Source organism: Gymnoscopelus braueri (genome assembly GCF_963280865.1).
Source record: "Gymnoscopelus braueri genome assembly, chromosome: 4".
NCBI classification, from domain to species: Eukaryota; Metazoa; Chordata; class Actinopteri; order Myctophiformes; family Myctophidae; genus Gymnoscopelus; species Gymnoscopelus braueri.
In genome coordinates, this window is record NC_137605.1 from 27441778 (window position 1) to 27458702 (window position 16925).

Sequence of the window (16925 nt, forward strand, 5' to 3'; positions counted from 1 at the left end):
TAAACAGAAAGTAAAAGAGGGTGAAAAAATGGCGTTCGGCCACAGACGGCATTAAAACACTTATTTATTGAAAGGTATGGATTATTACATTAAACTACCATGCCGTAGAAAGAGTTAACATTTGGGGCGTTGGGATAAGCACTTCTTTTTTCTTTTTTTTTTGCATTTGTACATGTTTGGAGATCTACGGGCTAGGAGATGAAGTCCCTGTGTCCATGGGGGATCAACCCTACAACTCTCGTAGATTGAAAACGTCAGAATCATAAATACGTCTACGAGAGTTGTATTCTACAGCGCATAGGCTATAATATCACAAACCTGATTGATGGAAAATGCAAGGAGTTATAACCTAACCAATATCAGGGTATAGCCTGTTTCATGTCAACATATCAATCATTGTGGCCCGGTCTGTAAACCCAGCTTGTCCCTGTGTAGGGCCAAGATCCAGGGGGAAAAAAATCAAAAAAAAATCAACATTAGTAGCCCCTCACCCTATTCTGTTGTAGCCGACCACAGAAAGTCGCATTTGTTTTCAAATGGGGCTCATTTGCATTCGGCCGAATTGTTAATGAGTGGCCATTAAAAACCAGTTTAGCCGTCAAACCGGTTCTGGCCCGGTTCTGGCCCGGTCAACGTTAGAATCCACCAAACGCCACTGCTACAATGTGTGTAGTTGTAAAGACCAGGTGAAATGAAAAATGCGTTTAACCCCGAGCATAGCCTATAGCCTGTATCAGAATGACCGAATCCCTTCGTGGTCAATTTTAATTAATTCCTCGAGTCCAAATTGTATGGAATATGTGTTTGTTTGTTTGTTTGTATGTTGCATACTTCCAGATATTTGCTATGTTTCCCTTTTTGGGTGTAACAGGGTTAAAAATTAACCCTGTGGGACATTATTTCAGTCTGGTACATGGCAGAATCTTAAATACACACTTCAATGATTAAGAAAATGCAGTTGTTAAGAACTATTTAGTAAAAACAGAAATATATGATATGAAAATTTTCAGCTCAGTTTTTTTTGGTGCTGTTTTTGTCCTGTAGCCTAATATAGAGTCAAGATGTGCCTGAATCTTAATAATAACCACTTTATTCCTTGGGTCCAAACGCATCTGTGTGTCATTTTTAGGTTTCTTTGGCTATTCAAAAATAGCAGATATACAAGCTCATAGCGCGGCACCGAGTGCCGCGCTATTCGAGCTTGTAGATCTGCTATTTCTTTAAAAGAAAATTGTGAAAATGTGTGCAAATCTTTGAATGTATATTTACATTTTTAACTAAAATCTTTGCTCATGGGGGTCCCTGGAACAAGATATTTGGAGATGGGGCGGGGTGGTCCGCGGACAAATAGGCTACATATCATTTTGGGGGTCCTAATAGGCACGAGAACCAATGAAATTGAATGCTGCTCTTAGAACACATTTGGGCCCCTATAAGTCACATCTGCGTCCTTGACATGAAAAAAGTTTGAGATCCACTATATAGCAACATATGTTTTTTTTTCTCAATCATTTTTTGGGGATTTAGAAGACATTTGTAGAATCCCCCAAAGCAAAGATTTGATTAAAAAATGTAATTCAAAAAAGTAAAATGGCAGATCTACAAGCTCGCTATGAGCTTGTATCTGCTATTTTTGAATAGCCCAAGTATAAGATCATGGTTTAAAGGGTTAGTTCAGATTTTTTGAGTATTTTCTGTAGGAAATACTTACCATTAATGTTAGTGGTTGCAAAGGGATTGCCCGAGTCCCGTGGTCAGATTTATGGTCCGGTTCTGATAAATATGAAGTAGTTCCGGTAGATTAGTAGATTTGGTGGGGGCCGCTCATTTAAAATTAATTAATTAAAAAAACTAGCGTCATTTGTATTGTTGACCTATTTCTACCATATAGAGCAGGTTTCGTTCAATTTCGACCCCTCTGTCACATGGTACTAATGTTTGTGTCCAGAATCACTGCGCCGCGGCAGCCTACTCACTCACAAAATATATGACACAAAAAATAGTACCATGTGACAGAGGGGTCAAAATTGAACGAAACCTGCACTATATGGTAGAAATAGGTCAACAATACAAATGACGCTAGTTTTTTTTATTAATTTATTTTTAATGAGCGGCCTCCACCAAATCTACTAATCTACCGGAACTACTTCCTATTCATCAGAACCGGACCATAACTCTGACCACGGGACTCGGGCAATCAATTAATACCTTTGCAACCACTACATTAATGGTAAGTATTTCCTACAGAACATACTAAAAAAATCTGAACTAACCCTTTAAAGTGGTTAAAATCTAAAATGACAGATGATTTCCCGGGCCTTAATGGGTTAATGAATGATATTTTTTTGGTTAGCCTTAGATATGTTTTCTGGAGTTAATTCAACGTGTCTTCTGTGCAGAGTGTGCATTCTGGGTAGCATTCTTTAGCTGTCAGAGGAGGCTTCAGTGTGTGACCTTTGACCTCTAGTGAGAATCTTCTGCTGGCCAGGCCCAGGACAGGCATTGTGGAGCCAGATAACAACTGTCTTTGGACATACAGGTTTTTCCTTCTATGATATCATCAATCAGCATTTTTAGAAGGTGATGCTTCCTGTACCCGTGATCTGTATCCTGAAATACTTGTTGTTGAGTTTTACCAAGTTTGTGCATCTACTATTGTTTGTGTTCAAGAATTTAAATGTGTGTGTGTGTGTGTGTGTGTGTGTGGGTGGAGCATGTTGAAACCATACTGGACAACAAGATATAACCTGTTCTCCTCCCTAGCCCCCCCTCTCTCAAAGCACACCTAAAAGCACAAATAACAGCAGAGTGACATGCTAATTGACACACACACACACACACACACACACACACACACACACACACACACACACACACACACACACACACACACACACACACACACACACACACACACACACACACACACACACACACACACACACACACACACACGGAGATGGCGCTATACTCCTGCAGACCAATGCAGTAAAGAAATGTTTGCGCAATTGAAGTACAGGCCCACAACAACATGTGTAAAGAGTGGTTAAAGGTAGGGTAAGTGATATTTTTGGGTTAAAACAAAAGGTTTTGGGTTAAAATGTTAAAGCTCTACAAAAGCTCTATATATTCTGATAGTACTCATTGTAGAGTGTATGTCCAGTTATCTCTCCACTTCTTTAATAAACAGAAAATACGTTTTCAGGGGGGTTGCAATTTTTCAGCCAATCTGGAGAGAGTACCTATTCATCAGCTTCAATTTTATATTGTTCCAGTTCCAATGTTGTGTGCTCATTTCTTTGCGTCACTTGCAACACAAAAAAATCGTGACAGTACAGCTGCTTTGATTGTGTCAACTGGAATGGCTGCCATGCAGCCACAATACACTTAATTCAGCATTTCAACTAGTACCAATAATACCAGTTTGTATGAAAAACCACAATCTGAAGTGGTAAAAAGCTCAAGATTCTAATCATTGGTGACATTTTTTACACAACCTTTCAACACCTGAGAGCCTTCAAAATATCATGGAATGTCCTGGCACACCTTTGGGTGGAATTTCAATCATTGCTATAGAGCATCGCAGTTCCCGCCCCCTCCGGGTGCCGGAAGAAAAAACTCAATGCATTTTTCCCATTGACATTTCCAAACATATTTATATCTATTAATTTAAGCCTCGAATCAAGCCATCATGACATGACATGAATCATGACCATAAAACGTTTGATTCTGTGATTATTTATTTTTTTAAACGGCAAAACAAGGGTATTTATTAAATATAGTATATCATATAATTAAATATAAAATAAAAAAAAATCACAGAAAAAAAACGTTTTATGGTCATGATTCATGTCAAGTCATGATGGCTTGATTCGAGGCTTAAATTAATAGATATAAATATTTTTGCAAATGTCAATGGGAAAAGTGCATTGAGTTTTTTCTTCCGGCACCAGGAAAAACCAGGAAGTGGGCGGGAACTGCGATGCTCTATTGGCGACCTGTTTCAACCAAATTCTGTTGGTGGTGATAAAGCTGTGCATTCACCATCAACTGGTTGTGCTGCATTAGCAGGTTCTCTATTGCACTGGTTCTAAATCTTTTCAGGCCGCGACCCCCCAAAATAATCATTTGAACTGGGGACCCCCCACACTGACAAGTAGTACTTGGAATCGTAGTAGTTGAGGCATTATATTTAGTTTAATTCGGTTCCACAGGAAAATATTGTGAAAATAGCTACAATCTCACAACAGCTAGCATTGTGAGGCATTTGCTTGTAGATCTGCTATTTTCACGATTTACGAGTCTTTTCTTAGTAATATTTGATCATTTGGCCAATGTTGAACCATTTTCATATAATTTAGTATAGTTTGTTGATTACTTTTGAAGGAGTAATGGTCTTTTTTCATTTATTTTAGATAAATTAAAAAGGTCTTAAGAGTCCTTAAATTGTCACTTTAGAAATGTTCAGATACCCTGTGTACACTACCGTAGCCTATGTTGGTTTGTTTACTGTTGAGTGAGAAAACAATGTTGCACATTAAACTAATCATCTGGGAACCCGCCACAATAATTTGGGGACCCCCCTGGGGGTCCCGGCCCACAGGTTGAGAACCTCTACTCTATGCGAACAGCGTTTTCCTATCGCTTCGCAGTAGCGGGGGGCCTGCTCTCAGCAGGACGAGCAATGCTCTCACTAAATAAGTGTAGAGGAATATCGTGTGGAGTTTCAGCTTCTATGCATCCCAGAAATATATAGCTTTAAGGATTTGTAATGTAAGGAATTTGTAAGGAAATGTAAATATGGCAACTCATTTAGATGTAGGCCTACGTAGGTTTATGGTTTCCCAAGGACTAGCCGTTTCACTCATGATACAATTTCTCTTTCATAACAGATAATCCCCTACAACAAAACACCAAGAGAGTAAAAAGAAACGTTTCAGTCATTCCGACTTCACTGTAGCCTATAGTATCCTTTTCATAAATTATATTTGTACTTAGGCTGTCGTGAAAGTTTATAATATTTAGAGAAATTAAAAGTTTCAAATACAAAAGTAGTACGTAGTAGTTGTGAATTAGCAAACTGGACATTTAGACTGAATGTTTCCTTTATCCTCATCTTGCACTAATGTAGCCCTGAAACATGACTGTCATACCATGACAGTCATGGTGCCGAGTCCCCCTGGTCTAAAGTTGTGTTCGATTTTTTTCACATTGCCATCTCTCACATAACCATAAACGTTCAGATTTCAAATATAAAGTGCTTACCACCGAGCCACGGATGTTACAAGGCGATGCGGACCGCGATGAGTACCCGTATCTCCCGTATTGTTCAATAAAAAGCATTTTAATCCCATCGCCGGCCATTTTCTTTTTTTGATTTTTTTTGTTTTGTAATGTATCAGAGTGCAATACACCTCCCAACCATTAGTGTCGCATGGTTGAAAGTATCGGAGACAATTTGGAGAAAATGGCCGGCGATGGGATTAAAATGCTTTTTATTGAACAATACGGGAGATACGGGTACTCATCGCGGTCCGCATCGCCTTGTAACATCCGTGGCTCGGTGGTAAGCACTTTATATTTGAAATCTGAACGTTTATGTTTATGTGAGAGATGGCAATGTGAAAAAATCGAACACAACTTTAGACCAGGGGGACTCGGCACCATGACGCTTGTATACAAGCGTCATGTGAACCATGGCTAGCACTAATGCAACTGTTTCCCCAGGTTTTTATTTTTGTTGTTTCTCATAAGCGTGCATCCGTTGTCCGTCAACAACACAGCCGCCTGTGCTTTGACTTCTGTGAGCTGACTGCGACGACTAGGGGCGTCGCCAGGCTCTAATCCAATGTTTTCTGGGTCAAGGAATCCAATAGAGACCTAAAGGATTGTGCACAGGGACTTGCAGTAGCGCCACCTAGGGGATGGCCAGGGAAATTCAGGTTTACTATGTTAAAAAATATATTTTCATTAAAAAGTTTAGATTAGCAAAAATATACACTTTTGGAATCTTCAGAGCATGAGGAATCCAAAAATCCTTGTTTGCATTTGCACAGATACCTGCATGGCCCACCATATTGTTCTATATGGACGACATAAAATATATAGCCTAATTTGTGCTATCTTGGATTCTAGACAACCAACCTTAGTTTAATATGTTTCCAGGTCAAGGAGTCCAATAAAGACCTCAATGTAGTTATTATATAAAAGCAAGAAAACAAATGTAAATGGAAAATATTGTCTTTATATATTTGTGTCGTATCAACACATCATTGACTTTATTACACCACAGGTGTAAAGAAATGGGTGAAAAACTCCATTGTTTCTGTTGTTTTCAAAGAGAAGAAAAGAAGAGAGCGGGGAGAGCAAGGAGAACAATCTAACAGTAATAGAAAACATGTCAAGGATATACAAATGGCATAAACCAACAGATACAGTATGTACATGAGGTTAGACATAAGGTGCAAGGTGGTGACACTTTGGTAGGTCTACATTAGCAGCAGGTATGTACATGAGATTAGACATTAAGGTACAAAAACAGTATTGACGAGTTATAAGATTGAACTATATACAATATCATCGATCATTCAGTAATATTCTTTTACGGCTCTTCATCACTGTCCGGAGTGTCATTTTCAGCATTACAGTCTGCGTCGTTTTCGCAGTCACTTCCACACAAAGTTCTGTGCAAGCCAAGTTGTGTCCCCTGCATGAACATCTCTGGGTTGTACAATGGGTTTTGCACTGACATCTGACCAACTCTAATGGCCTGTGGTGCAGGAGGAACCTTAGTGGTGGTTGCGAACGCAGCGTAAGGAGGCGCGCCGAAGGCCATAATTTAACTAGTCTTCACCCCAGTTTGACAAGCTCACAACAGCATCTCTATTGTCAAATATACTGTAGTGTACAAGCTCTTGCAGATATGTGAAGAGAGAGATGTGAACTTGAGACGGTACAACTCAAAGCTGTGGCCAACTGTGAGGCATGTGACGTACTAGACACGGCAATTTCTAGGAAATAGCAGCCACGGCTTTCTCTACAGGTGTGGTGGTGTGAATAAACATATAGACCGAGTTATACAGAGGGGAAATATCAGTTTAGAGCGGGGGTGGTTTGTTTTCAGCACAATCAAATAGTGTGGTTGCAACAACTGCTGACATCTGCTTTTTTTTTTTATTATACGAGGACAGTTTCAAAGTTCAGACCAGTTGAACAGCTTCTGCTTCGACTAGTGAAAATAAACTGCTAAACCAATTTTAGTATTGGAAGTCATGCACACAAAATAACTCAGGCACTTAAGGTATGTAGATCATATGAGGACTGGGAGTCTTGGTGCGTTTTTCATCATCTACATTAAATATGTACCGAAGCCAATTTCCATCTATGTTTCATGCCCTCCTATTATCTAGCCTTACTGACCATTGCACTGCCAGTAATCCTCAATGTGCTCATTCTTCAGGCCTTGTACAGATCTAAACATACATTTTCCTAACAAGGAAATTAAGCTAGACTGATGCAAATTACAGCCCATCACTGGGCATGCGTGGACTATCCATACTAAGTGCAGGATCCAACAGTTGGGAATAGATATACCTTAGGAAATAGGTTTAATGCCTGTGTGGAATTAACATGCAGCACAGGGAACCATGCCTAGAACATGGCCTACTAGTTTAGATTTACAGTGCATAGAAACAATGTGCATTTGTAATAGATTTATTAGAAAAAATAAAATGTGTATTTTGTACATTAAATAAAAGTTGATGCATAAAGACGCATACTGCACAAACTTAAACGTCCTCTCACGCAATTTCCAAATGAAGGGGAAATTGAAAAAAAAAAAAAAATCACAAAATATTCAAACTCTTTCACTCTATGGAAAGTTTCCTCTCCTCCAATTTCCCATTTATTTCCTCACATTGCCCATTGCCATCTGACGGTCCAATATGGAAACAATGGAATCTTTGAGCATGTGTCCCATTTTACTTGGTTCAGGATAAACAAAGTCTCTTGAGTCCAACATTTCACCTGATTAACAGGGCCAGGGTCGCCCCGATCCCAGCAAATCCAGCAACTGCCATCAGTGTGTTCCTCACTGTGGAAGTGACTACGAAAACGACGCAGACTGTCTGTAATGCTGAAAATGACACCCCAGACAGTGATGACGAGCTGTAAAAGAATATTCCTAAATGATTGTATGTATATAGTTCAATCGTCCATACTGTTTTTGCACCAATGTCTAATCTCATGTACATACCTGCTGCTAATGTAGACCTACAGTACCAAAGTGTCACCACCTTGCACCTTAAGTCTAACCTCATATACATACTGTATCTGTTGGTTTATGCCATTTGTATATCCTTGGCATGTTTTCTATTACTGTTAGATTGTTCTCCTTGCTCTCCCTGAACCCCCCTCTTCTTTTCTTTTCTTCTCTTTGAAAACAACAGAAACAATGAGGAGTTTTTCACCCATTTCTTTACACCTGTAAACCTGTAAAGTCAATGATGTGTTGATACTACACAACTATAAACACTATGTTTTACATTTACATTTGTTTTTTTGCTTTTCTATAATCCTGAGAACTAAATTGAGGTCTGTATTGGACCCCTTGACCTGGAAAACATATTTAATTAAGGTTGGTTGTCTAGAATCCAAGGTAGCACAAATTAGACTATATATTTTATGTGGTCCATATTGAGCATACAATATGGCGGCCATGCAGGTATCTGTGCAAATGGAAACAAGGATTTTCCCCATGCTATGAAGATTCCAAAAGTGTATAGTTTTGCTAATAAAAAATTCGTAACAAAAGTATATTTTCTAACATAGTCAACCTGCATTTCCATGGCCATCCCCTAGGGGGCGCTGCTGAAAGTCCCTGTGCACACTCCTTTAGGTCTCTATTGGATTCCTTGACCCAGAAAACATAGGATTAGCATATTTAATTAACTTTCTATGTCGTCTAGAAGCCAAGGTAGCACAAATTACATATTTTATGGCGGCCATTTTTAACGTCCAATATGGCGGACAAGCAGGTGTCTGTGCAAATGCAAACATAGATTTTTGGATTCCCCATGTTCTGAAGATTTTAAAAATGTATAGTTTTGCTAATCTCCACAAATTTTGAACAAAAGTTTATTGTTTTACATAGTGAACCTGACTAAACTGTGAGACCAATGGAACCAAGTGGGTCCGTAAGGGGATTTAGGTAAAACAATGATAAAAAGGTATGTTGTACGAAGGTGAAGCAAGGTCGGACTATTATGCCCTCTGCCCTGCCAAGGCAGAGTGCAGTAACTACGAAAACAAAAATCACTGAAATATGGGTTTAAAAGTGATTCAACTGGTCAGCCAAATGAGATATCGGCATATAAGTGATATTACACTAGTAACTATTATCTGTGTGCACACACTGAAAAGGTACTTAAACAAAATGTCATCAGACTTGTTTGAAGTCCAGGATGGTAATGTAATGTCATGTTATGTGTTTCAAAACCCTTCTTCCCAACAAAGTGGAAACATTTCAGGATACATTTTATGGGGGCTTTTGTGACAAAATGAAGCTCTGAATTCTGCAACTCGTTTGAAAACCTTTTTTTAGTGACTTCGCTCTAACGCCCTGGAAGACCCCATGCGCTCTGCGCATGTACAAGGAATTCCACTGCCCTGCCAGCGCTCAAGAGTAGTGAAAATAAACAAAACCATTTCGCTACTCACCGAAGCAAAGGCTGTTTTGCGTTGTTGAAAGTCTATTCTCCGCACTGGGGAGCCTCTCAGCACCCCACCTACTCTGTAAAATACACTTTTTGGGCAGAAAATAAAATATGTCAGCGAGACGGAAATTATTTTTATTTACTCCACAGTGCCCTCTACAGATTTTGGTTAATGGTAAGTTCAAATACTCCAGATCTGTAGAGGGCACTGTGGAGTAAATACAATTTATTAACGCTCTGAACCAGGGCTACTGGAACTGGTACCTGAGACTGTCGGCAAAGGTAGGGTATTGATATTTTTTGGTTAAAACAACGTTTTTTGTTAAAAAGTTGCTATAGAGTGTATGTTCAGCAACAGGAGTGTCCATGTCTCTCCAGATCTTTATTAAACTGAAAATGCATTTTCAGATCGGGATACCAATTTTATCCAATCAGGATAGAGAACTCAGTCAGGACACAGATTAAACAAGTGAAATTGGAAGTGATGACACAAAGAAATGAGCAGACTCTAAACATGAAGCTGATAAATTGGTAGGTAAGCCTACTCTCTCCTGATTGGCTGAAATGTTGTCACCTACCTGAAAATGTATTTTCTGTTTATTAAAGAGCTGGGGGAACAGAGAGACTCCTGTTACTGAACAAACACTCTATAGCAATGATTTCTATACGAAAATAGTGCTTTAACCTTTTAACAAAAAACTTTTTGTTTTTAACCTTTAACTTAAAGGTAGGTTAAGTGATATTTTGGGGTATTTTTTTGTTTTTGTTTAAAAAGGTTAAAGTACTATATTCTGATAGTAATCATTGCTACAGAGCGTTTGTTCGGTCACAGGGGTCTCTCCAGCTCTTTAGTAAACAGAATATACGTACATTTTCAGGTAGGTGACAAAATCTAAGCCAATCAGGAGAGAGCACTGCTCTTTATTTCTGTTTAATAAAGAGCTGGAGAGACATGGGAGACTCCTTGAACAAACACTCTATCAATGAGAGCTATCAGAATATAAAGCTATTTAACACTTGTTTTAACCAAAGTAAATCACTTACCCTACCTTTAACTGTGCCATTCGGTCCAAATTCGGTGACGTTTCAAGTTACACGCTCTTCAGACTCATCGGGTCTGATGAAGAGCGTCACAGAATTGTTTGGGTGCCGTGCAATAAAGCACTTATATCATTGGAGCCCTACAGTATGCGAGCGTTTTATTATTTCTATAAAAATGTTTCCATATATGAAGCAAAAATATCACAGTTATCACGCATAACCTGCATCTCATATGGCACATAGGCTGAGGAGCAAACTATTTTGTTAAAAATATTCATTTGTGCTCCACTTTTTTGTTTCCCCAAATATGTATTTTAGCCACATTTTTACATTTTCCCCAACAATAAACCCGAACAATGACACATGGGACACATAACCTCATTATGTAAAGTTTATTGAAACAATTGTCACAGGTAGAAATGTTCACATCAGTAAGGTGTGAATCCCAGGTTCATTTATTCTGATTAGCAAAAGAGGTAGACATGAAAGTTTTGTATAAAAAATAAACTACAAACAAATGAATGCAAAACCTCAAAATATGAAAACTATTAACATTATTTACAAAGTGATGCATGCACTAAATTAGCCTACATTAAATGAAAACAACACAGGTAGGCTGCATTTATTAAAGTAATTTGTTTACAGTGCTCAAATCATCTGTCTATAAGAGATTACAGTTTTATGTTTCATAAAAAAACAGATGCTGTCAAATAACGTTATGCCTCAGTTGACAATATATCACACATTAACAGACCAATCTTATATTTACAGAAATGGAATGATGTACCTCAAATTGGCCTACACCCTACCCCCCTCCCCCCCCCCCCCCCATCCATGACTAGAGTCATGACTCCATGACTCCAATCATTTTCAGCCAACTAGTTTCAGAGCCAGCACTCACTTGGCAGGGTAAATCTTTTGCCAGTAGACAGCACCACAAACACCAACAGTCCTGGCATACCCTTCCTACTGTGGTGACCATGTTTCACTGCTTTGCTCTGACAAGGATGAAGGCGCAGCAGGACACTGCCACGACTCTGTGCTCGGCGGCGATACAACATTCAGACTGGCCAGGACTTCCTGTGCGGTCTTTCCCAGCATGCCCTGTACATCACAGACAAAGCGATACACGTAACGCTTGCCTGCTGTCTTGTGAATGATGTTCTTATGGTAGTAGTATCGCAGGCCACGACTCAGCTTCTCATAGTTCATCTTGGGTTTGTTCTTGCATTGGCCCCAGCGTTTGGCCACCTGTAGGGCAGAACCAGTTATAGGAAGGTGCGCAGTTGGGAATATAGCTAGAAAAATCATTTGAAATATCCCCAGTACACATAATTCAAACCAAACGGCAAGGGAAATGGTCTCACCTCTGCGGGGTCAGACATCTTGAACTCCCAGCCATCTCCTGTCCAGCAAATGAAGTGACGACAGGCAGAGTCCAAAAGCAGTTCCAGCAAGAATTGCCACAGCTGGATGGGTCCAGATCCTAAAAGAATAAATGAATTAATGAAACTGATGTAATGACTGAAACCATGTTTACTATGCTAAGCAACCATGATTTCTGTATGATTCCATGGTATGTTTTTCTGTAAACCCAGACTGGAAATGAAGAGGAGAGCTTGTATCAGAGCTGACGTTAATAATGCTTAATGTGATGATGCCATGCATAACAACTTAATTCAGGTCTGTTCAGAAATCATCACTATAGGCAGCATGTCCTGTTCTTGACAAAATCCCAAAGTCCATCCTATACTGTGCATCAATTTGCAGAGCATGTGTCTGGTGACGGTGTTATATTTTATTTTCCATCAAACGTTAATATCAATACACTGACAAAGCATATGTATAATTCTTTAAAGAATTACAATGCAAAGAGCTGCTAACTCTACACAGAATCCATTCTCATCTCTCACCTGGATAAGCTGACATTCCCGGCATCTGGCCTTCCCTGTCTGGCCTCTGGGAGTGTGTGTTTTTCCTTTTGACCACACGGGGGCAGTACTGCCCCGTGGACTGAGGCCCAGGGTTTGAGGGGCACGAGGCTGCAGGTGGGTGAGGTAGGGGTGCAGTGTAGCTGGGAGACGGGTAGTCAGGCCAGAAGGATGATGTCCGTCTCTGTGCATCAGAGTCGTACAGTTCTGCTGAGTGACATGTGTAGGTCTGGTCTGTCTCACCTGCAACAAAGCCACATGTGTTAATTTACTGGTAAGACACATCTTTGTAAGATTATTGGATTAAAATGAATAAATATACAATAAAGACTAAGATAAATGCTCGTGATGATGAATATGTAAGAGACTTAAAAAAAAAAAAACATTATTATTATTATTAGTTTACATCCATGCATCAAACTGCTTACTCTGTAATGTGTTGACTCCTTTTCCAGGGAGGAAGGAGTTGCTGTCTTCTCCCATGCCTGCTGGGCTGAACTGTCCATTTTGGGGCACTAGACTTTGGTATGTCTGGGTGGACTCCTGGAAGCCTGCTTGTGACTGGTCCAATGTAAGCCCATCTGCACATGAAAATTAAACAGGTAATCAACAATTAATTTAAACCCCAATTTTAAGCAATAGCCTACTTCAAATTTGATCAACATGAGTATCGAAACACACGTTTTGGGCCTGTCTCTCCTACTAATTAACTCTAAACTTCAGCTAAATAAGGTCTATCATGTTTAGAAGTGGGTTCATTTTGTCACCACCTCCTTAAAACGAGTGCGACATCAGTCTCCAGTCCAAAATGACGTGTTTTTATCAACAGGGAACATGGTGACATTTGAACCTGTAGATGGCAGCACTGACAACACTTTATCCCTGTGTTTTTGTCTTGCTGAAAATATGACTAGGATTGACTGGCACATTTTATGATAAAAATTATATATATATTTAAACATGATTTGTTTTTTTCATTACTCTTTAAAGTGGTAAAACATGACAAATCACAAAATTAATCAGAAAATTGCTAGATGCCCACCATTTGGATATGAGGCCCAAAAGTTGAACTCTGGGTATGAGTCCAGGTTGAAGAGGACTGGGTCGTTAGAAGTAACTGTGAGACAAGAAAAGACAACATTAAATTGGATAAACTGGCAGACCAGATACATTGATAACAGTAAACATCATAACAGTAAACGTGCACAAATGTCACTGAATGTGCTGTGAGTGCTGCTTACCTTTGGTGTCATACAGGCGAGAGGTTTTCAGCGGCTCTGCGAAGCTCTCTGCTGGGTACTGTTGTTGTCCAGGTCCTTTACTGTCTAACAAAAAAGACAGGTCTTCACCACCGTGGTCTGGAGGTTACATACAACATAGACACATGGCTTGAGGTCAGTGTGCATGAAGCCAGAAGAAGAGGAAAACATGTTATAGGGTTCTAAATAGGCGGTGCATGAAGCCAGAAGAAGAGGAACAATTGTTGGGTCCTAATGGGAGGTTAAATAAAGTTGGAAAAGCTCATAAAAAGACAGGAAAAGATGAGATGAATTTTCATGCACAGTGTGAACAGAATAATGTTTTTTTGGGGGGGAAAAAACTGTATTTGTGTATACTGCCGAATCAGCAACACTCAGGTCCACCTCGGGTTTTTGCTCAATGGAGGGAGAGGAGGAAACAGGGGGAAGAGATGAGGAAATGCTGCAGGGGGAGTTTGGGGGAATGTGTGTGTGGGTGGGGGGGTTGGTGACAGACTAGTGATGGAGGGTGGGGGGGCCCTAAATCTGTTGGAGGAGGAAGTCTGGAGGAAAGGATTAGGGAAGGGAGGGAGGCAGTCAAATGCAGGGAGTATATCTATAACCTGGCCGGCCACCCTCTCTCTCTCTCTCTCTCTCTCTCTCTCTCTCCCTCCCTCCCTCTCTGAGCCCATTCAGATATTCTTCACATGGTGGTCACTCACACACACACACACACACACACACACACACACACACACACACACACACACACACACACACACACACACACACACACACACACGTATGCACACAGTTTGTCAAGGTCTCAGTCAGTGCATTCTGACAGGAGTGATGATACTGGCTTCAAAACATTTCCTCTGTCCTTCAACATAAGCATGCTCAGCGGAAACAGAGTTGGGCGGTTGATCATACAAAGATTTGAAATGTCCAGAAATGCCAATAGGCCTATACTGTATGATCATCATATCAGTAGGCTGCCAAGTTGCACAAAATCCAACTGAATTTAAAGTATCAAATATAACATTTACTTTACAATGTAATGTTGTGATGGATTAAGTTAGTCAACTGTGGCCCTCATGTGATGAAGTCCTAACATCAGACTTACCATATGATGCAAAATCAAATCCAGCTGGTACTTCCTGGGTCCTGAAGTCCTCTGTGTAATACCCAGACTGGTAGATCTCCATCTGCAAGAAACAAAACGTTTCAGTCACCCATGCAGGCATAATGTGCTATTGTTTGTTATAGACCTAATACTCAATTACATTGAGTGGCTAAATAATTCTGTAATGACTGTTATAATTATAACTTTTTTTTGTAACTGATCACCATGAGGCTAAGACACTCAACATGTATGTGTCTTTCTTTTTTATGAAACAGAATGACAAACGACCCCCGTTCACATCTTATAAAATCCTACCTTTATTTTTGCGTCTTTGCTGTCCGTGTTTCTGTCGACTGGTTTTATGAAGGAGTCCCAGTACATAATATTTTCTCTTTCCGGCTAAATCCTCTTCCACTTGCAGATCGTCCACAACAGAGTGGTCAATCAATGGCCAGCCAGGTCCCGTTATAAAGGGGGTCCAGGGGGCGTGGCGGTGGAGGAATGCTTTGCGTCGTGACCACCGTGTCCAAAAACATTGCATGCGCTTTAATAGAGCGTGACGTCGTCAGCCACGACTCACGAACACAGATCTGGCAGCCAAACATTCATTCACAAAAGACTCCCATTATCACCCCATCAATCACCCCAACGAGTTTACAATAGCTAGTGATTGGTTATTGGATATTGATGAGGCTTATAAGAGAAACAAGCCAGATTGGCCTATAGGCTGTTTGTTTAATACGGTATTTGTTCTTATTGGGCGGATAATATAGATCAAATAGGCCTAGAATATAGTATGTAATATTTCTACATAGTTACTTATTATTGGTAGACTATTTTTGAAACACATGAAAACAAAAATTTAGGAACGAATGAGGCTACTAAAGAGGAAAATAGGCAAACTGCCTGCGCCTGCATTAAAACAAAGAGAAAGGGCATTACCATAACAAGATATAGATAATAGATAAGTAGGCTATAAGGCCGGTTAAACAATGAATCGGCTATAAGTATTTGTCATATTAATACCCTGACATCCTTGACTAAACACCAAGTCATAATCTGGGTGGAGTTGAAGTGGGGCTTTTGAAAAAAAGAAAAAAAAATCACAACTTGCGAGTTGTGGCTCTAATGAGGTGGGAGGCCATGAGCATATCTTTAGAAGCCATTCGACAGAACAATGGCCCGTAAAAACGACTTGCTGAAGAAGTCTGAAATCACGGCGTGAGTGGCTTGAGCAGATAAGGCCGACCCAAGGGCCTTGTATAAACAAACATCTTTAGCCATTCTCCTCCGACAAGAAAAAATAGCCTACATCTGGAAAAGTGAGCTGCGGAATCGTGCACGATGTGAGAGACACGAGTCGTGATTGGGACGTCCCATCAAGACAAGGACACAACGGGATAGAGTTACACAACCTTGGGCCACTGATGAGATGATTAGAACTGTGGAAAACATTTCTTTGGCAAGGAACTCAAGGAGGAACCACAGAAAATAACAATTTCAATAAAGTCAAATCTAATCTAATAAAGATTTTTTTTGGGGGGAGGATTGGTTGATCGATATCAAATATATTATTAAGATGTAGGTCAAATTAATCGGATTTTTTTTTTTTTAAATTATCAGTGAAAACATTGCCTAGCCTAGAACTGAAATGGTTATTGGTGGTTATGAAGCAGCATAGTCCCGTTAAATATTTAGCATTATAGTCGATTGTGTTCCATGGAAAGTAGAATTCGCCAACCAAATCAATTCACAGGAATGTACTTTACTACTGCAATTAGGACACAGCAAGTTTATGTTTTCCAGTGCATGGCCTATGGATTATGAGCGCCACATCTTCACATAATATGTCTGTGATGACCCATAAATCACTTGA

General features: G+C 39.8%; 1 protein-coding gene across 3 annotated transcripts; it reads right to left on the bottom strand.

Annotated features, from left to right (window-relative positions):
• Positions 1-11176: 11176 nt before the first annotated feature.
• etsrp (ETS1-related protein) lies at positions 11177-15477 on the bottom strand. Of its 3 annotated transcripts, XR_013933072.1 has the most exons (9): positions 15365-15477; positions 15050-15131; positions 13927-14043; positions 13728-13802; positions 13114-13266; positions 12668-12928; positions 12122-12240; positions 11614-12005; positions 11177-11559 (listed from the first exon to the last, which is right to left on the bottom strand). XR_013933072.1 is itself a non-coding variant. In XM_080426879.1 (8 exons), the coding sequence occupies exons 1-8, from the start codon at positions 15428-15430 to the stop codon at positions 11721-11723; spliced, it is 1125 nt and encodes a 374-aa protein (XP_080283005.1). In that variant the 5' UTR covers positions 15431-15477; the 3' UTR covers positions 11177-11720. The 3 variants fall into 3 exon arrangements, 2 of the variants coding, with proteins under 2 accessions (XP_080283005.1, XP_080283004.1); XM_080426879.1 differs by having other exon boundaries at positions 11177-12005; positions 13927-14010; XM_080426878.1 differs by having other exon boundaries at positions 11177-12005.
• Between the last annotated feature and the right edge of the window lie 1448 nt (positions 15478-16925).

Coding starts and splice junctions, on each gene's coding strand:
- etsrp (XM_080426878.1), bottom strand. CDS start 15,430: ATGTACTGGGACTCCTTCATAAAACCAGTCGACAGAAACACGGACAGC. Junction 13,803..13,926: donor TCGCCTGTATGACACCAAAG/GTAAGCAGCACT, acceptor CTTGTCTCACAG/TTACTTCTAACGACCCAGTC. Junction 12,006..12,121: donor AGATGTCTGACCCCGCAGAG/GTGAGACCATTT, acceptor TCTGCCCTACAG/GTGGCCAAACGCTGGGGCCA.